This window comes from Phyllostomus discolor, chromosome 5, assembly GCF_004126475.2.
Source record: "Phyllostomus discolor isolate MPI-MPIP mPhyDis1 chromosome 5, mPhyDis1.pri.v3, whole genome shotgun sequence".
NCBI lineage: Eukaryota > Metazoa > Chordata > Mammalia > Chiroptera > Phyllostomidae > Phyllostomus > Phyllostomus discolor.
Genome location: NC_040907.2, coordinates 103,384,881 through 103,406,145, shown reverse-complemented (window position 1 = coordinate 103,406,145; position 21,265 = coordinate 103,384,881). Strand labels below are relative to the sequence as shown.

The following is a 21,265-nucleotide window of genomic DNA, read 5'->3' as shown; positions in this document are numbered from 1 at the left end:
AAAAATAATGTATTAAAACATCATTTGCTCATACATTTTCAAAAATATAACATAAAGCAAAATATAGTAAGACATCCCAAATGCATAGTCTTGAGACCAAGCAATCTCTGTAACAAGACTTCTCTGCCTATATAAGCCTGTGTGTGTGTTGGTGCCACTACCTGATGTAAGTGTTTATGATTCTCACACATCTTCACAGTCTACTTGGCTCTTTTTCTGATGGGTGCTAGTTCCTCCTCATCAATTTCCAGACTTTTTATTTCTTTGTCATTTGTTTAGTTGCATTGAAATGTAAACATTAGAATTTGGCCATGAGAGAACAAAGGGTATATGAACTTCAGAGGGAGAAATTTTCACTTTTCTAGTTAATATTCCAGTTATATTATGCCTAATTTAACTTTAAAAACGTAAGTTGATTCATAATATGGGACATGCTAACATTGTTCTAAATTCTACACTCTTTTACGCACCTGGCTCAGCATTTAACCGGCAGCTGTTAAGGAATTCGGCTGAGAAATATATATCAACATCACAGAAAAACATCAAGACCTCTCCCTTGTCCCAAGCTCGAGCACCCACATTTAGTCCTCGTCCACGATTAAATTCTTCATTCAATGAGACCAAGGTGTAATTGTGAAAATTAGACTCACTATGAGGAAAGCACATATAACAAATTATAAGTCCCACTTAAAGTTTAACAACTCTCTCCCTTCAATACAACTTACAAATATGTTTTATGCTTCAGATATATTATCATGTTGGTTTTACATTCATATAAGGAAATCATCAGCTTCATGTGTATGATCATCATCAGAGACATATATTCACTAAATACCCACATGTGAGGCAACATGATGGTGGTATGAGGTTTGTAAGTGTTGAGGGGCCACTGCCCTTCAGAATCTTAAAAACCTACTGGAAAAGATAAGAAATATATACATGGAAAACAGCCATAATGTTTGATAACAAATAATATATTCCACATGAATAATACAAATAGTGCTTTTCTATTGAGTTCTTCAGATCTTTGCCAAAATGTCCTCTTATCAGAGAGATACTCCTCATACCATATGTGAAGTAGCCCCTACTCCCTCTATTTAATCTGCATCCCACTTCCCAGCTTTGTTTTCCTCAGTTCCACTGGAATGTAATCTCCACTAGAGGAGGAATTCTGTTTTGTTCATTCCTCTGGACACAGTGGACCTCGCAGAGTAGGAGTTCAATAAATATTTGCTGAATAAATGAACAAACAGCAGTTCTGAGAAAAAAAAGAGTGCTTCTGCCTGGAGTAGTTAGAGAAGATGTTAGAATTGGAATTTAAGTTAGGCCTTGGTTAAAATCCTGAATTCAGTGGCCAGTGTGAAGGTCATTCCAATTAATTATCCTCAAAGGCAAAGAGGGAAGTAAGTACAAAGCATTGTAAAGAACAGGGATCAGACATATCAAATTGGCTAAGAGGGATACTAGAATGGGACCAATAAGAGAAAACCAGAAAAGGTTTTCTGGTTTTGAGTAGTACCTTCCAAGGGAAGTTAGAGATCTTGGTCAGCGTCCTAAAGGCAAGGAAGAGTCAGGGTTTTTCCATCAGAGCGTTAGTTCTCACTGTTAAGTCCCTGCATCCAGAGCATCAGCTTCCCCTGGACATGTATTAGAAATGCAAATTCTCAGGTCTCACCCCAGACTCCTATATCAAATGCTATGGGTGAAGTTGATTATCTGTGTTAGTAAGCCCTCCAGGTGACTCTGATGTCAAAGGTAGAGAACTGCTGCACTAGGGTATAGTTGGATCAAAAAAAGGAACCTTTCAGGAAGATTACTCTTATAATAATATACAAAATGGGGACCCCAAAAAGATCTGGAATTATCTTCTGGAGGGTAGGCCCCTTGTAGTACAGGCTTCCCTAGCTAGGTGAATGTTCTCAGGGCCCATCTGTATCAATGTACCAGCTGGCATTATTGTGAGTGGCTGTGTTTGGCTTCAGTGAACTTTTCTGAAGAATCTCTCAATACATTTGCCCATTTCATGATGGGTGATTTGTGTTATGAGCACATCTGCCCACACCAGGCTGTGTTCAGCAGTTTTTGACCAAAAGCAGCATAACCCCTGTGCCCCACCCTCCCTATTCACCTGATCTTGCCCTGAGCAACTTTTTTGTTTCCCAGAGGAAAAAAGTCCTCAAAGGGAAAAGTTTTGCCAATGGGGAAGAAGTGAAACAAAAAACGCCAGAAGCACTAAAAGGTATGAAAATTGACGAATTCAAAAACTGTTTGAGCAGGGGAAAAAAATCTTGATGGGTGTGTTGCATCAAGGCAAGTACTTTGAAGATGACTGAAGTTTAAACATGTAAGAATAAGAACATAAATTTTTTTATAAATAAATTCTGGGGTTTTTTGGGTCTCCCCTCGTAGAATGGGAAACGGAGAGGTGGAAGCAAAGATTCAAATAGTGTATGAAGGGGACTCCAAATGCTCTGAGTGCTCATGCTCCCCTTATTATAGAATATAAGTCTCTCCCTTCTTTTGGTGAAATTGCCATTCACCACCTCACACTCCTAGCACCAAGTAGAAGAACTAATCATAGAGCACCCCAACCACGGTAATTTCCTAAAAGCAGGCACCAGACTCAAGCTGGGCTAATTGCAATACCCCCACCTGGCCATAATAATTGGCTCAAGAGTGAGCAAAAGTTCCTCCCTGGGATTTTCTTAGCTGGATCTGAGAGAAAGATGTCTTCCTCTCCGATAGCAAAGCTCACAAGTGGAAAAAGACAATCTGCAATGGAGAATAAAGTCATGATGCAAAGAAAAACAGACAGAATCAAAATTTTGATGGTATTCAAGTCTCTGGTTCAAGTCCATAAGATATCAAAGCTGATTTGTTTTTTTTTTCTTCAAGTCTGGTTGTAATGATCCCTTTAGCTGCAAGTTACCCAAGATTCTTCAATAACACTCATTTTCCTTGCTCTCAAGACAGGTTTCCATCATTTACCACAGAGAAGTCTTGACTAATGCAGGGATGGCTTCAGATATACCAACGTGAGTGCCTGGCAATTAGTAGGTGACCTGAAAATAGTAAGGAAAGAAGAGAAGGGAAGAAATGAAGGGTTAAGGGGAAGACGTGTGGTGGCAGCTGCAAGGAAAGGACAGAGAAGAAATCCTGTGCAGTAAGCAGAAACTGACTAATGAGAGATGAAAAATAAGTGAAAGATGCTGGTTCTCAGGCATCAAGCGCAGGGGATCACGGGAATGGTCTTAATCTGAACTAAACGAGGGCCATCAGGAAGAGAAGACAATGTTTGCACATCAATGCTGTGAGAAGGCCCTTTAGAGGTAGGAGGTACAATTCCCTCTTCCATGCACAGTCCTATTCCAACCATGCCAGTCAGGCTCTAAGCAGGGTATCTCGAACATAGCTGGTGGGATTCAATGAATGTTAGTGGAATGATTCAAGAAGAATGGCCAATCAGACCCAGACTCTTCAAAAATGGCCACAACTAGCAGAAAAGGAAAGAAGCAAGTAAAGGATACAGAATTGGCATGGTCAGAAAACAAAATCAACTTAATATCTTACATTATAAAATATTTACATTTACAAAATATTTACATTTTATAAATATCAGAGGAACATTTCAAGAAGGAAGTATTTGTCAGGTATCAAATGTAAAAAAGTGATAGAAGGATGACAGAGAAAAGGCTGACTTTGGCAATTAGGTCATAACTTTGGGATAACTTAGAGATGAAAAGGCTGAGCAGCTAGGGAATTAATAATGAAGTTATTAAGGAATTACTAATTCATTCATTCAAAATTCTGAGCACCTACTATATGCCAGGTACTATATGAGCTGTCTGGTTAGAGAATTACTGTTTTGTGAGATTAAGCTATGAAAGGACAGAAACCTAACAGTACTACCTAGTGGATATTGTAGAGTCAGGTGGAAGTTTCTTAAGGGTAAGGGGACACCTAAGCATCATTTACAGAGTGAGAAAAAATGGAAAGACAAATGACAAGTAAGAGACAAACTTAAGAGATATTATCAAAGTGAAGGGATTAGATTTAGAAAAAAAGGAGAGAGTTCAACAGGAGGAATCCAAGGAATGATAAATGGAGGCAAACACAGAAAGTGGGTGGGCTCCAGAATGAGAGCACACTGACCATACTAGGCTTTCTGCTAAGAGGGTAAGTGAAAATGAGTCATTTACATTGCATGAGGGAACTTGGGGTGAAATGAAAAAAACTACCACCACTCACATGCTCAGCCAACTTTTAAACAGCAGCTATTCCAAATTAATTCATTAAATATCTGAAATTCTCACTCTTCTAATGTTATGTATCAAGGAATTCTATGTGGACAAGGCTCACCCACCTTGTGACAGATTCTAGGATGGACTTGACTTTAGACAGTCCTTCTTTACCAAAATACACCACTGTCAGATGAATCCTCTTGTCCTGATAAATACATACATCCCTAACAGAATTGAAAAATAAAGTTTATTCAGGAAATATGAAGTTCTATTTATTCAGAAAGCAATCATTGAAGAAAATGAATAAGGCATTATTAAAGACAAAATCACATGAGTTTTAAGTAAATATACAGTACTGAATTATTAAAGACATCACTGTGAATGAATAACAATGTATATGTCTAAATAAGAGCAACCCTTGGAAGGCCAAGGAAGCAGTCTAACAATGTTGCCAAATTTCAAAACATTCTGGAAACTTTTGCTTTGATATTGCCTTCAGGAGCAAATTACAAGCTACTTAAGGAAATAAGCCCAATCAGTTCAGAAGCAAATAAATAAATATTCATCTTTTGATTAGAGACTTATTTTGTCTTCAGGCTGACTAGTACTGAAACTATACTTAATATTCAAGAAATAAAATATTTGCTACTAATGAGGTTACTAACTTTAAAGAATATTGTATCTGAAGGCAATTCCAAAAAAAGCAATAAAAAATGATTTAGGAAATCAGATCTCAAGTGAGCTATTTTAGACATACAAAACTCACTTGGAAGCATGACTTCTAGATATTGTTACAGAAGAGTGTTAACTAACTTTAAATCCAATAATTTCAATATAAGAATAAAGACTGGAATTACAAAGCATTAAAAAGAGCATATTAAAGTATTTAAAACAAGGCAATTGTGCAAAAAAAGGCAAAACTTTACTCAAAGGTATTCTAATATGTAGCTGTTAATTCTTTAACACTTCAGTGTTTTTAAAATATCCAAATCTAATGACAAAAAAATCCTTTTAAAAAGTGTTAGTCTCTGCTTCCCAAGATAGAATAACTTTCTCCCATTTTTAGTTTAATGTTTATATTTCTACAATTTATTTCAATTTTAAAATTCAAATTGTTCTTAAGGGAATTTTCTGGGGAGATAGCAATGTTCCATATATTGATTAGAGAGGTGGCTACATGAGTGTACATTTGTCAAAAGTCATGAAACCCATCTCTGAAATACATGGATTTTATTGTTATGTAAATTATGCCTCAATAATGTTACTTTTAAAAATGCAACTTGTCTTTACATGAATTCACAATTATAAAGGTAATCAAAGTTAGTTTCTTATAACTGTCACCCTCAACTTACTTTACTTCATAGTTGAAATTATCAAAAACACAGTATGTTATACACGTTTTAAGAAAAAAGATAAAATTATCCTGTAATTCTAAATAATCATACTCAGTGAAGATAAGTAAATGTGTATGAAGTGTGATTTTTTTCAGGCATGCTTAGACCAATCATTAAACTCTGAGAGTTACCTGAAGTTCTGCATAAACTGTACAAATGCTTCAGTTCTTTCAGCGAGTGGGACGATTATATTAATAAGTGATCTAGTAATGTCAATCATCTCGCTCTTCACTTTCATGAGAGGTCCAAAAGGGCGGAAGAGGGTCACATGTCTATATTCCATAAGGTCTGCTTTCTTAAAAAAGAGTTCATACTGTGTGCCCTTATCTCTCTCAGTGCGGTAATAACCTGAAGGAAAGAGTTAGGGACAAAGATGTCTCCGTGTCAAAGTTTATAAATTCAATGTGAATATGGATTTTAGTCAAAGATCGAAAGTCTTAAACCAGATCTGTAGGATTTTTATCTGTTTGTGAAAATATTTATCCCTACAACTATTTCTTTATAAAACAAGAAGTTAAACAAAGTTCACTGCTCTGCTTTTTTATCTATATTATTATTCAATCCATAGCATATGCTTCAAATGACAAGGAGAATTATAAGCAGAATATAAAAATGGCATTGGTTCCTTTCTTTTCGGGCAGATGTGAACACATTTTACACATTACTTAGTTATTTCCTCAGCAGCTTTCAATTCTGCTGTAAGCCACAAACATAGAGTGAAAAGACAAAAACCTGAGCTTGCAGAAAAAATAGAATAGTTTTGAGAGAATAACCCATTGATAATGGTAGGAAATGACAGCAGAAAAAAGAGGTGGCTACAGGGAGAAGACAGTTGAAATGCCAGAAAGCACAATGTTCTCCCTGATAGCCTCTATGGGCCCAGAGGTGATGTATTATGTATAGCAAGTGACATCCATGATGACCTGGGGTCAAAAAAACTGTATGTGGTAGACAATGTATATGTAAAACAAAGAGAACCTGTAAGAAAGATTTTATCTAAAATGGTTTTACATCTGCAATTAAATATCCAGCAGAGGATATTAAGATGGGGATGGGTGGAGACCTATAATTATTCCTGTTTATATCAATCAATAATTATCTAAGACTTATAGCAGTATTCTTCAACTTTTGAGTCATGTCCCATTTGATGTATAAAAATCCCATGCTCTTGTTGCCATTTGTATTAGGAAAATACTTTTCCAAATGCCAAATATGCTTTTTAATATTATAATGCCTCCTTGATATTCTCACATGTGATGCTCTCCTCCCTCCAAAATATAGAATGACCACTAATCTACAGAATCAGGATTTTGCTTTACTTTATCAAATAGTTTTAAAATCTTGAGCCTTAGTTCATGCAGTTTTAAAATACATAAGAAAGGAACACCAAGACCAGTGAAGAGAGGAAAGCAAATACATACACATGTAAATACACGACAGCCCTAAGAGCTCTTCAACTTGGGTAGCAGTCTTCTATATAAGCTTAGATTTATTCTATTTCCCTAGTTCTTATTTTCTCCTTTATTACAATCACATTATAACTTTTCAAAAAGCCACTTCAAACTGTGGTGGAATCAAATGGGTAAACAAACATTTAATACTGCGGAAAATGACTGACATATTACCAGCATACAATAACAACATTCTGTCATACTAATATAACTATGGGCCAACACATTTTTCACATTACCTTCTATGAAATCATTTTCATTAAATATCGGTTTCTCTCCAAGGGGACCATCCTCATCTTCCTGTTCATCATCTTCATCAGGATTATTAATGACCTCCAAGCCAGCTTCAATAACTTCCACCAATTCATCTCGTTTGTCTTTTCTAACTGGCTTTTCCTCGGGATGGCGAGTGAGACCCATTTCCAGTTGAAATACTTTCATTAAGGTAAAACTTTCAAACGGAATGACGCCATACTCACTAGGTAGCTTGGCTCCTATGCTAATTTCAGCTTTGTCAATTTGGGAATGAAGAAACTCTAGAAGATCACTAGGTACTTGTTCTTTGTGACCTTGATACCCTATGCCATTAGACCCTACATTCTTTCTCTCTTGTAATGCTCTCATCTTCTCATTCATTTCTTGCAATTCTTGTTTTAGTTGTGCAATTTGGCGTTTCAGACTGGTTGCCCTGGTTTGATAATGTTCTTCTTGCTCCTGCAGTAGGGCCTGATAATACTCTTTACCATAATTTTCCCCAATGACCCCAGGAAGAGATGCATTTCCATCAGTCTGGGGAGCACATTCCAGAAGATACAAAAACAGTACCAAAATGCAAACTAAAGCAAGACCCAACAGTAGCCACTGAGTCCGGGTCTGAAGAATCAGTCCTCTCTAGGCATTCTTATTAATGTGGGACTTGCCTACTGAGGTAAGTTCTTTGCTTGTTCATACCTTTAGCAAAAGGTTATTGAAAATTTAAAAACAAAATTAAGATTTCCATAAAAGTTACCAAAATGAATTTTGCTGTAGCTTAAAAAATGTCTTCCTTTAGCAGTTAAGGCTACTTGCAGAAATGAGAAATTATGCGCACCTCCTGTATTGTTACCTTGATATCCAGAATGAAGATCTACAGAATCAGATAAAATTCCATTATATGCCTGGTGACATTTCTGAAAGAAACAGATCAGAATCAATCAGAATTTTGTTTCCTTAAATATAGGGTCCAGCACAAATAACTCCCCTCTTTTATTACAAAATCATAAGCATGTAATTCTGTAACATAACAATATCACACTCAAGCACACCATATGACATTTTATGTGAAATGTTCAAATTGCTGTCCGCCTTGTGCAAAACATTCATGTATGCTTCCAACCACACTCAGTGGTGTTACTTCTGCTGGGCCCTTTACATCAAATTATTGACAGCTTCAGTAAACTTATGTGACCACTATATGTCGAGCACCATGAGAGGTGCTGATACAATTCAGAATATTCAGTAAATTGTGGGAGAAATTATTAAGAAAAATATCTTATAAAATTAAGATATGACATGTAATACTCAACCAGAATGTCTACATATCCATAACCTCCTGAATGAATAAAAAGATTGCCCTGGCTGGCGTAGCTCGGTGGATTGAGAGCGGGCTGGGAACTAAAGTGTCCCAGGTTCGATTCCCAGCCAGGGAACATTCCTGGGTTGCAGGCCATAACCCCCAGCAACCACACATTGATATCTCTCTCTCTCTCTCTCTCTCCCCCCCTCCCTTCCCTCCCTAAAAATGGATGAATAAAATCTTAAAAAAATAATAAAATAAAATAAAAAAATAAATAAAAAATCATTAAAATTATGTTTAGAATAGTTTGTATTACATATATTCTACAGTTCTCTAATTATTTGGAAACTATATTGCTTATAGCTCTATATTAACATCATATTTTGATCAACACACCACTTTCCACCTATTGTGTATCACAATTTGGGAACTGAGTTTCTATAAATTGATTTTGTTATATTAATAATGGCTTACTAGAAGGAGAGAGAGATTCTTCCAGTAATTAATTCAAGAATTCCACTTCATTAATTTCTATGGTTCATATCTAAGAGCCTTAAAATTAAGTGAAGGAAAAAACAGTTTCAAAAGTTCAGAAACATCTGGAAAACACATTAAGAAACATTTTTGCATCCAAAATCCTCCAGCAGATTATTTCAGCATTATATCACATAATTCTTTCAGAGCAACAAATTTCCTACAAGTCTGGAAGGGCTTAGAGTCTATATAAAGAAAAAACATGAACATTTTAATGTTTTTTTTTTCAGGGAAATAATATTAAAAAACCATTTATAAATTTGCAAAATTATTCAATACATAGTACAGTTCATACCACAACCAGTTGTGTGAGCTCTCCTGTTTTCTTTATAAATTAAGGTTTCTTAACTGTAGAAATAGGGATGGTTAAACTTAGCAGACAGGAGAACAGGGGAGGCCTCTGCCCCAGAGAGAAATTCCATTCTAATGAAGTGTTTGTCAAGAACTATATGTAATACTATGGTAAGCTTTTAACAGATGTTCTCTACCAGGAGAACCTGTGGAAGATGATCACCGGGAAACATGAGCCCTAGTCACTTTTTCACTGATTAGGAAAGTCTAGACGCTTCTGCAAGAAATGGGGCAATATGTGTGTATTATGTGGTACATTATCTGTATAAAATATAGGCCAGTAGACCTAAAAGGATTTAATTACCCTTAGCCATTTATTACTTTAGTTAACCAAATGATAACTAAGTATCTTGGAAAGTTTAATTCACCACTGAAATAGCAGTGTATATCACATAAAGGTTTGTGTTACAATCATATATACATGAGGCAGAGAAAAGATGGTGGCGAAGCAGGTGGGAGTCAAGCCCACTTGCTTGTGCACCCAAGTCAGACACTTAGCTGATCTCCCAAAAAACAAAGCGAACAAGCAACAGAATCTTAACTGATACGAAATTTGAAAGCCAAAGAATAAAGACGATACTTCAAAATGGGTGGTAAGGATGTTTTATAAGTGAACGGGGAAAGTCTCCAGGCATGGCACTAGCATCTGTGGAAAGTCTGGTCAGATAGTAACTTAGCAGCTCTCTCCCCTCCCAGGGCAAGGAATCTGTAGACCCAGACAGGAGCGACTTAGAGCAAACCATGGGGGAGAAACAGGCTACACACTCCCACAGCTTGTGGCACACCTTAGCTGTGGTGTGGATGCCAACCAGGAGAGTGCCTGCACCTGGACCTGTGGGAAAATGAGGGCTCTGACTGGCATGACTGAGATAGACTCTTGACTTATTGGAGAGATGGAGTATGTAGAAAGCAGGGCACTACAGTAGGAGCACCCCAAGAGACTTTTAAAAGAGGAGCTGAAGTGTGATTGGCAGGAACCTTGCATGAGCAGCTGCCTTGCCAACAAGGATGGAAGACTGTGTGTGCAATCTGCTCCCAATTGGTACACCTGGGCAGTTTGATCAAAAGGGTGCAAAGTGATGTGGTTTCTTGGCCTCAGCCTGGTGTACAGTGGTACAGAGTTTAGAGTGTGGGGCACTAATTGCTGTGAGGACGGTGGGCTGGGAAATGTTCACCTGAAATTAAGTGAGGCCAGATTGATCCCCCTTCCTTGGTGAAACCTTTGGGAAGGGAAGATTGAGCCCAACCCCACCTCCTGCAGGAGCAGGGAAGATCTGCAAAACCAACTAGGCAGGCTAAATAACCTGCAGGGGGCATTTCCACAAGAGTAAGACAGCAAGACAAATGTCTAAAAGGGCCCATTTTGAACTCCCCACAGGGAGACAAATACACTGGGTCCTAGGGCCCTATTTCATTGAGGCCATCAAACCAGGAAGCTCAGAAAGCGTGCAGCAAGGGAGATTCAAGGTGCCTCCCAGCCTTGATTCACACACAGAGCTGCAGTCTACACCAAGCAGGAGAGAGCTGACACTCTTACACAGATTGTCCCCCACACCCTTGTGAAACGGACAGCTATTTAATCAGAAACTATACAATACTGGAAATAAACTGGGACAGACTAAGACGGGAGGTGCAGGAGCAGGGGGAACACATACACAAAATTCCTAAAAGAATGCACAGCGACTCCTAGGGGACAGAGGCCTAACCCTCTCTGTTACAACAGGAGCTGCCTCTAGAGGCAGGGGAAGGAGTTACAGGCAGTGTTACCAGAAGGTGGACAACCCACCCTGGAAGTTGAGCTAATAAAAAACCAGAGACAAACCTAATCAACAAAACAAACAAGCAAGCAAAATAGAACCAAAGACACTGAAATTGAGAACAGGCTGACAGTGACCAGAGGGGAGGGGGGAGGAATTTCAGGGGCAAAGGGGGAGGGTTTGCAGGAACAAGTATAACGGACACAGGGACAATAACAAGGCAGGGGTGGAAATGGGAGGAAGGTGGGGACAGCTGGGGGTAAAAGGCAGAAACCTGTATCTGAACAACAATTAAAACAAACAAACAATATATAACAGAGATAGACCCAGAAAGAAGTCAGAAGGCAAACTCAAAGAGCTGAGATAAATTTCACCTTGCTCTTCTTCAGAACTTGTGTTTTTTTTTTCCTTTTTTCCCCTTTCATATAGCCTTTTAATATTTCTTCTCTCACTTCAATTGGATTCCAACTAACTCACCACTCTTGGTCTTTTATTTTTTATTATTTTTATTGAGATTATATATATTTTTTCATATTATTGTTATTTCAAATCCCACATAGCCTCCGTCCCTGGTCTAACTCCATTGTGCCATCTTCTTGACCATTCTCACTGTTGTAAACTTTATTTTCTCCCATGCTATGCCATGTTCCTATTCCTTACTCTTACTATTTCTCCTCCATCTATCCTCACAAAAGCATTCTTCCTTCCTTAAGTCAGCTTACATTAATTTTCCCCTCTTGTAACAGTCTTATATCCTTTCCACCTTTATAAATTGTGACTAGCTGAGTGAGGATATCACGGTTATTGATGTTCTCCAACAGAACTCCTACTTGTTCACTATTTGTACTTTAAATCCCATAAGTACTCCCCACCTCTTACTCCATTTCACCTTCCCCCTGACCTTAATCACATGAGTTAGGAATTTTAATTTTCTTGGTCCCTTCCTTACCTTGGGCTCTACAGTGTACTCTTATTATTTTTCATTCCTCATCCACTCAAAATCATTTTTATTTCTTTTTAAAAATATTTATTTATTTATTTATTTATTTTTAGACAGAATGGAAGGGAGGGAGAAAGAGAAGGAGAGAAACATCAATGTGTGGTTGCCTCTCACATGCCCCCTATTGGGGACCTGGCCTGCAACCCAAGCATGTGCCCTGACTGGGAATCAAACCAGTGACATTATAGTTCACAGGCTGAGCTCAATCAGTGATCCACACCCACCAGGGCTAAACTCATTTTTCTTTACTGTAGACATCACATTCACTTTTCTCCTTATACAATATTCTCATTCCCTTTCCACCTTTAATAATCTTCACTCAGCTGTTGTTGCTATTGACCCTCCTATGGTTTTTCTGCAATTTTGTTCCTGTTGGTTCGGTACCTTTTCAATTTTACTTCAAACCTCATAGCATACTCTTCCTTTTTCTTACTCCATTTTTGCCATTGCCCTTACAAGTTTTACATATATTTTAAATTTTGTTCTCTCCCTGTCATTGCCTCGTTTCTATTCCCTTCTCTTATTATTTCTCCTCCCTTTTTCCTCTCAAAATCACTTTTCTTTTAGTCATCTCATATTCCCTTTGTCCTATATATAATATTCTTAATCTCTCTCCATCTTTATTATTCTTTGCTCATCGCTCTTGGTCATGCTGATGTGGTAGGATTTTTTTCTTCTAGCATGGGTTTGGATGCTGCTAATACTGCTTTGTTAACATACATATACAACAGCATACAAAATACAGCAGGACTTGTGACTACCAGTAAGCCAGCAGGAGGGGAGAACCCAACAAATGAGTCACCAATAAGCAAAGCCCAAGTACAACAAAACAGCCCATACAAACTGAATAAAGGGCAACTTTAGGTCAGCCAGATAAGAAGATCAAAGAGAATGCACCAATAAGTCCCAGAGAACTCCTACCACAGAAGTCTACTCCATGAAGACAGGCAGGCAAAGCAAAGCATCCTGAGACACAGAAAAAACAACAACAAAGAAGTCATCTAAAATGAGGAGACAAAGAAAGAATCCCCAGTCAAAAGAAATGGAGGAATCCCCAGAAAAAGAGCTAAATAAAATTGAGGCAAACAATCTATCAGACACAGAATTCAAAATAGTTTTAAGGGTGCTCAAGGAACTCAGTGGGAACTACAACAGCATGAAAAAGGAAATAAAAACTATAAACAAGAACCAAGAAGAAATGAATACAATATCTGAAAAAATACACTGGAAGAAATTACAAGCAGGCTGAATAAAACAGAGGACTGAATCACCGAGCTGGAAGACAAGGTAGAAAGAAATACTCAGGCTGAGTAACAAAATGAAAACAAGACTCAAAAAGTATGAGGGTACTTTAAAAGAACTTCAGAACAACATGAAACAGAAGAACACTCGCACCATAGGAATAAAAGAAGAAAAGGAACAAGGGATAACCTGTTTGAAAAAATGATGATGGAAAATTCCCTAAGTTGGGGAGCAGAAAAATCACACAAGTTCAGGAAGCAGAGAGCCTCCCAATCAAGATGAACCCAAAGAGGCCTATTCCAAGATATATCATAATTAAAATGCCAAATGTTATAGACAAAGAGAGAATTTTAAAGATAACAAGGGAAAAACAGATAGTAACATACAAGGAAGTTCTGATAAGGTTAGCAGCTGATTTCTCAACAGAAACACTACAAACCAGAAGGGAATGGCAAGAAATATTCTAAGTAACGAAAAGCAAAGGCCTGCAACAAAGATAACTCCACCTGCAAGGCTCTCACTTAAAAAGGAAGGCAAAATAAGGAGTTTCCCAGGTAAAAGAAGGCTAAAAGAATACACCTCCATGCTAAAGAGACTGCTTTAAGAAGATAACAGAAAAGAGTGTGAGAGAGATGAACACAGCTACAAGGGAAAAAATGGCAATGAATAAATACCTATCAATAATAACCTTAAATGTAAATGGATTAAATGCTCCAATCCAAAAAGACACAGGTATGCTGAATGGGTAAGAAAGCATGACCAACATATATGCTGGCTACAAGAAAACCACCTCAGAATAAAACAATTACACAGACCAAAAGTGAGGGTTGGAAAACAATATTCCAAGCAAATTGACAAAAAAAAGCCAGGGTAGCAATACTTGTATCAGTCAAAATAGGTGACAAAACAAAGGCCATTAAAAGAGACAAAGAAAGGCACTGCATAATACGTAAGGGAAGAATCAATCAAGAAGATACAAACATTGTAAACATATATGCACCCAATTATATAAAGAAAATCTTGTAGGAATTCAAAAAGATGTAGATAGCAGCATACTTATACTAGGAGTTTTAACACCTGACTGTCAAAAATGGATATATCTTTTGGCATTGCATAATGCCCTTGATCAAATGGATTTAACTGATATACATACAACCTTTCACCCCAAAGAAGCCAAATATACATTCTTTTCAAATGCACAATGAACATCTTCAAAGATAGACCACATGATAGGACACTAAACAAGTCTCAACAAACTCAAGAAAACTGAAATCATATTGAGCATTTTCTCAGACAACAATGGATTGAAACTAGAAACCAAATTCAAGGAAAAAAATCTCAAAAACATTCAAACACATGAAGACTGAATAACGTTATTAAACAATGAATGGGTAAACAATCAGATCAAGCAAGAAATCAAAACCTTTCTGGAAACCAATGAAAATGAACACACAACAACCCAAAACCTATGGGACACAGAAAAGGCAGTCCTGAGAGGGAAGTTCATAGCAATACAGATCTACCTAAAAAAGATAGAAACATTTCAAATATACCATCTAACCATCCAACCATGAGAACTTGAGGAACAACAACAAAGTTTGGAGCAAACAGAAGAAAGGAAATAATCAAGATCAGATCAGATTAAATTACTTAGAGACTAAAAGAACAATTCAGAGGATCAATCAATCCAGGAGCTGGTTCTTTGAAAAGATAAACAAAATCGACAAGCCTTTTACAAACTCATCAAAAAAGAGAGAGGACCCAATAAATAAAATAAGAAACGAAATAAATAAAACAAGAAAGAGGAGAAATTATAACCAACAACACAGAATACAAAGGATTATAAGAAATTACTACAAAGAACTATATACCAAGAAATGGGAAAACCTGAGAGAAAGGGACAGATTCCCAGAACCACATATTCCTCTAAAACTAAATCAAGAAAAAGCAGAAAGCTTGAATAGACCAATAACAGCCAGTGAAATTGAAACGGCAATCAAAAAAATCCCAGCACACAATAGCCCTGGACCAGATGCTTCACAGGAGAATTTTAATAAACACTTTGAGAAGGATCTGGGTTAGTGCTTTCCTAACTATTCAAAAAAATCCAAATAAGGGAAGATTCCCAAACTCTTTTTATGAGGCCAGCATTATCTTAATTCTAAAACTAGATAAAGACACAACAAAGAAAGAAAAGTACAGAACAGTATCACTGATGAACACAGACACTAAAATCTTCAACCAAGTACTGGCAAACCAGATCTGCAATACATTAAAATATGATACACCATGATCAAGTGGGATTCATCCCAGCGATGGTAGGAAGGTACATGTACGCAAATCAATAATGTAATACACATCATATAAACAAAAGACAAAAACCTCATGACCATATTAATAGATGCTTGAAAAAGCATTTGATAAAGTACAGCACCCATTTATGATAAAAATACATAGCAAAGTGGGAGTAGGGGTAGCAGGATACTTCAACATAATAAAAGGCATATATGAGAAACCTATAGCCTATATCACACTCAATGAGCAAAAACAAAACTCTTCACCAATAACATAAGGCACAAGAGAAGTCTGTCCACACTCACCACTTCTATTTAACATAGTACTGGAAGTCCTAGCCACAGCAATCAGACATGAAAAGGAAATAAAAGGTATCCAAATTGGAAAGGGGGAAGTAAAACTATCACTGCTTGCAGATGACATGATAGTGTACATAAAAAACCCTATAGACTCCACCAAAAACTACTCAACCTAATAAGTGAAACTGGTAAAAGAGTGAGATATAAAGTCAACATTCAGAAATTGAAGGCATTTTTGTACATTATCAGTGAAATACAGGAACAGAAATTAGGAAAAAAAATCTATTTACTATAACAACAAGAAAAATAATTACCTAGGAATAAACCTAACCAAGGAGGTAAAAAACCTGTACTCTGAAAACTATACAACACTGAGGAAAGAAATTAAGGACAACACAAATAAAGGGAAGCATATACCATGTTCATGGATTGAAAGTATTATCATTAAAATGTCCATACTACCCAAAGGAATCTATAGATTCCAAGCAATCCCTATCAAAATTCCAAACACATTTCTCAGATATAGAACAAATATTTCAAAAATGTATATAGAATTATAAACAACCCCGAATACACCAGAAACTTTAAGAAAGAAGAACAAAGTAGGATGGATCACAATATCTGAAATCAAACTATATTACAAGGCCACTGTAATCAAAACAGTCTGGTACTGGCATAAGAACAGACACATAGAGCAAGGAACATAATAGAGAACCCAAAAATAAATCCATGTCTCTATTGTCAATTAATATTTGACAAAGGAGGCAGCAGCATAAAATGGTGTAAAAGTAGCCTCTTCAATAAATGGTGTTGGAAGATTGGGACAAGTACATGCAAAAAAACAAAACTAGACTGCCAACTAACACCATACACTAAAATAAACTGAAGATGGATAAAAAAAAAACTTAAATATAAGTTGTGAGGAGTCCTAGAGGAGAACACCATGGACACCATGAAAGTCCTAGAGGAGAACATAGGCAGGAAAATTTCAGATATCCCACACAGTAATATTTTCACTGGTATCGTCCCTAGGGCAAGCAATATAAAGGAAAGAATAGACAAACAGGACTACATCAATTTAAAGAGTTTCTGCAGGACTAAAGAAGACATCAACAAAATGAAAATGGAACAAACTGAATGGGAAATCATATTTGCCAATAATACTTTGGACAATGGTTTGATCTCTAAAATCTATAAAGTACTCACATGACACCAGGAAGACAAATAATTCAATTAAAAAATGGGCAAAGGACCTGAACAGACACTTCTCCAAGGAGGACATACAGAGGGCCCAGAGACATATGAAAGAATGGTCAACATCACCAGCTATCAGGGGAATGTAAATTAGAACCATAATGAGATACCACTTCATGCCAGTCAGAGTGGCCATCATTTAATACATCAATGCACAACAAGTGATGGCAAGGTTGTGGAGAAAAGGGAACCCTAGTACGCTATTGGGAATACAGACTGGTGGAGTCATTGTGGAAAACAGTATGGAAGTTCTTCAAAAAACTAAAAATGGAACTGCCTTTTGTTTCAGTAATTCCACTGCTGGGATTATACCCTAAGAATCCTGATAACCAATCCAAAATAAACTGTTCACCACAATGTTCATAGCAACGTTATTTAGTGCTCCCCAGTAAGTGAGTGGATGGAAAAACTATATAGTACATTTACACAGTGGAGTACTATGCAGCAGAAAGAAAGGCACTCCTACCCTTTACAACAGTATGGATGGAACTGGAGAATAGTATGCTAAGTGAAATAAGCCAGGTGGTAAAAGACAAATACCATATTATCTCACCTGTAAGTAGAAACTAATCAATGAAACAAACAAGCAAAACAGTACCAGAGACATCGAAATAAAGAACAAATTGACACCAGAGATGAGGAGGGAGCAGGATAATGGGGAAGAAAAGGAAAGGGCAAGTCAAAGAATATGTATAGAGGGCCCACAGGCATGGACAACAGGGTTGGAATTGATTGTGTGAGCAGGCTGCGGTGGCAGAACAGGGTAGAGCAATGTGGAAAAATGTGGGACCACTTAATAACAATAAAAAAAATTATATTTATGTATATTTATGAGATCTTCACATAAATGTATTTATAAGTGGGTTGAGTTTTATTATGACAGCACCTATTTTACAAGTTGTAAATCTTCTTTTATTATAAATGATGTAGACAAAAGATAGGAAAAGTTTTGCTATGAAGAAATTATCTACAGACTTCCAGCCAAGATGGACACATAGGTAGACACACTGTGCCTTCTCATACAATGAAAAGAAGGACAACAACAAATTTAAAACGAAAAAACAACCAGAACTGACAGAAAACTGAACTGTATGGAAGTCCGACAACCAAGGAGTTAAAGAAGAAACACTCATCCAGACTGGGAGGAGGGGCAGAGATGGGGAGTGAGGCAGAGAGTGCTCTCAGCAAAGTGGCAGCTGGAGAACCAAGGTGGGCAAGGCTGAAGCTGGCAGGCAAAGTGGCGGATTGTAGACTGGACGGTCCCACATTTGTGTGCAGATACACTGGGAGGCATAACTGGGGAGCAGGACAGACTGTGCAACCCAGAGTTCCAGTAGGGGAAAATAAAGCATCAAACCTCTGACTGAAAACACCTGTGGGGGTTGAGGCACCAGCAAGAGAAACTCCCAGCCCCACAGGAAAGTTCACTGGAGAGACCCACAGGGTCCTAGAGTGTACACAAACCCACCCACCTGGGAATAAGTACCAGAAGGGCCCAATTTCCTTGTGAGTAGTTGGGAAAGTGACTGAAATCTGGCAGAGAGCAGAGCAAGTGGCATTATTCCCTCTCAGACCCCTCCCCCACATACAGCATCAGAAGGCAGCATGTGGGTTGCCCTGCCCTGGTGAACACCTAAGGCTCCACCCCTTACTACATAACAGGTGTGCAAGACAAAAAAAATATGGCCCAAATGAAAGAACAGATCAAAGCTCCAGAAAAAATATAATTAAGCAACAAAAAGGTAGCCAACCTATTAGAAGCACACAGTTCAAAACACTGGTAATCAGGATGCTCACAGAACTGGTTGAATATGGTTGCAAATTAGAGGAAAAAGGGAAGGCTATGTAAGTAAAATAAAGGAAAATGTGCAGGGAACCAACAATGACAGGAAGAAAACTGGAACTCAAATCAATGGTGTGGACCAGAAGGAAGAAAGAAACATTAGACCAGAACAAAACAGAGAAACAAGAATTTTAAAAAATGAGGAGGAGCTTAGGAACCTCCAGGACGTCTTTAAACTTTCTAACATCTGAATCATAGGGGTGCCAGAAGGAGAAGAGGAAGAGCAAAAACCTGAAAACTTATTTGAACAAATGATGAAGAAGAACTTCCCCAATCTGGCAAAGGAAATAGACTTCGAGGAAGTCCAGGAGGCTCACAGAGTCCCAAAGAAGTTGGACCCAAGGAGAAACACACTGAGGCACATCATAATTACATTAGCCAAGATTAAAGATATGAAGAGAATTTTAAAAGCAGCAACAGAAAAGGAGACAGTAACCTACAAAGGAGTTCCCATTAGATCATTGGCTGATTTCTCAAAAGAAACCTTATAGGCAAGAAGGGGCTGGTAAAGACATATTCAAAGTCATGAAAGGCAAGGACCTACAAACAAGATTGCTCTATCCAGCAAAGCTTTCATTTAGAATGGAAGGGCAGATAAAGCGCTTCCCAGATAAGGCAAGTTAAAGGAGTTCATCATCACCAAGCCCTTATTATGTGAAATGTTAAAAGGACTTATCTAAGAAAAAGAAGAAAATCAAAAATATTAACAGTAAGATGACAACAAACTCACAGTTATTAACAACCACACCAAAAACAAACTAAGCAGACAACTAGAACAGGAACAGAATCATAGAAATGGAGATCACATGGAGGGTTATTAGCAGGGGAGTGGAAGGGGGAGAGAGAGGGGAAAAGTACAGAGAAAAAGTAGCATAAATGGCAGGTAGAAAATAGACAGGGGGAGGTTAAGAATAGTATAGGAAATATAGAAGCCAAAGAATTTATGACCCAATGAATGTATGACCCATGGTCATGAACTGAAGGGGGGAATGTGGGTGGGAGGTGGTGTGCAGGGTGGAGAGGAATAAAGGAGAGAAAATGGGACAACTGTAATAGCATAATCAATAAAATATATTTAAAAAAATTAGAGAATATTTTAGATCTTACTCCCCAGTATATGTTGTTAGTTTGGTTCAAATAAACTCATAAAAATTCTCTACAGGTTTAGACATTTCTTACATCAACATTTACTTGGTGTAGTGTGGCAGTATTCTGAAGACCCCCACCCAGGACCACTCTGCAGCTCTGGACCCCTACTAAGTACAAACAAGGGCCCATTGTATGCCACAGTATTCAGAATGAAGTATTCAGAGTGAATACTGGGCCATGAGTTTATTTTAGGTGTTCTTAGAAAATCCTTGAGGTGGATAATAGTTGAGATAACCCAGAGAGAGGAAAGAAAAGGTGGGCTGCTGTTTTTAATTTTACTTTTTTAATTGGCTTGCTTACTGAGAGTCTGAATAAAATATTTGCTAATTAAATGAGAGCCTGAGCTGTCTTTAGCTCCGAAACAGAAAGTTCTTGCTTCCCCAACCTGACAACAGTTGTTTCAGACTCCCAAATCCATAGTGGCGAAGATGGGTACCAGAAGTCACCCAGTGAAGTACCACAGCCAATGCCAGAGAAGCACGAGCCCCACAAGAAGGATAAGGCACTTTGAATAAGTTCACCCTGAGAGAGAGACCTGAGAGAGGGGCCTGTGTGTTGAAAAGTGTTATAGTTTTTGCTGCATTTAGTAAGCTCCTGCTGGCCCTTGTTTGGGTATTCTTAGATGATGAAGAATCTTTGTGGGGTTTCTAGGGAAAAAATTTCTTCTAGGGTGTAAAGCAGTCTTATAGAGATACCCATTGCAATCAGCTTGTCTGGAAACATGCATGCAAGAGCTGTTTTTTCCCAGAACTTGTTCGGACTCTACAGATCTTGAAATGAACATGAGAAATCATGCCTCCCATGGTCAGCCCCCCATTTATAACTGAGATGGCCAAAATGAGGATCCTTTGATACTTCTAAATTATTATTGTGTGCATAATTAGAAAAAAAACTGGCTAT

The 21,265-nt window shown here is 37.7% G+C and overlaps 1 protein-coding gene across 1 annotated transcript in view; it reads right to left on the bottom strand.

The window, feature by feature from the left end:
- CSGALNACT2 (chondroitin sulfate N-acetylgalactosaminyltransferase 2) overlaps positions 1–8,665 on the bottom strand; it is a 37,152-nt gene extending 28,487 nt beyond the window's left edge. The window contains 4 exon segments of the mRNA XM_028512749.2: positions 471–649; positions 4,364–4,465; positions 5,767–5,983; positions 7,326–8,665. Of these exon segments, the coding sequence (XP_028368550.2) occupies positions 471–649; positions 4,364–4,465; positions 5,767–5,983; positions 7,326–7,722 (895 nt within the window). The 5' untranslated portion in view covers positions 7,723–8,665.
- Between the last annotated feature and the right edge of the window lie 12,600 nt (positions 8,666–21,265).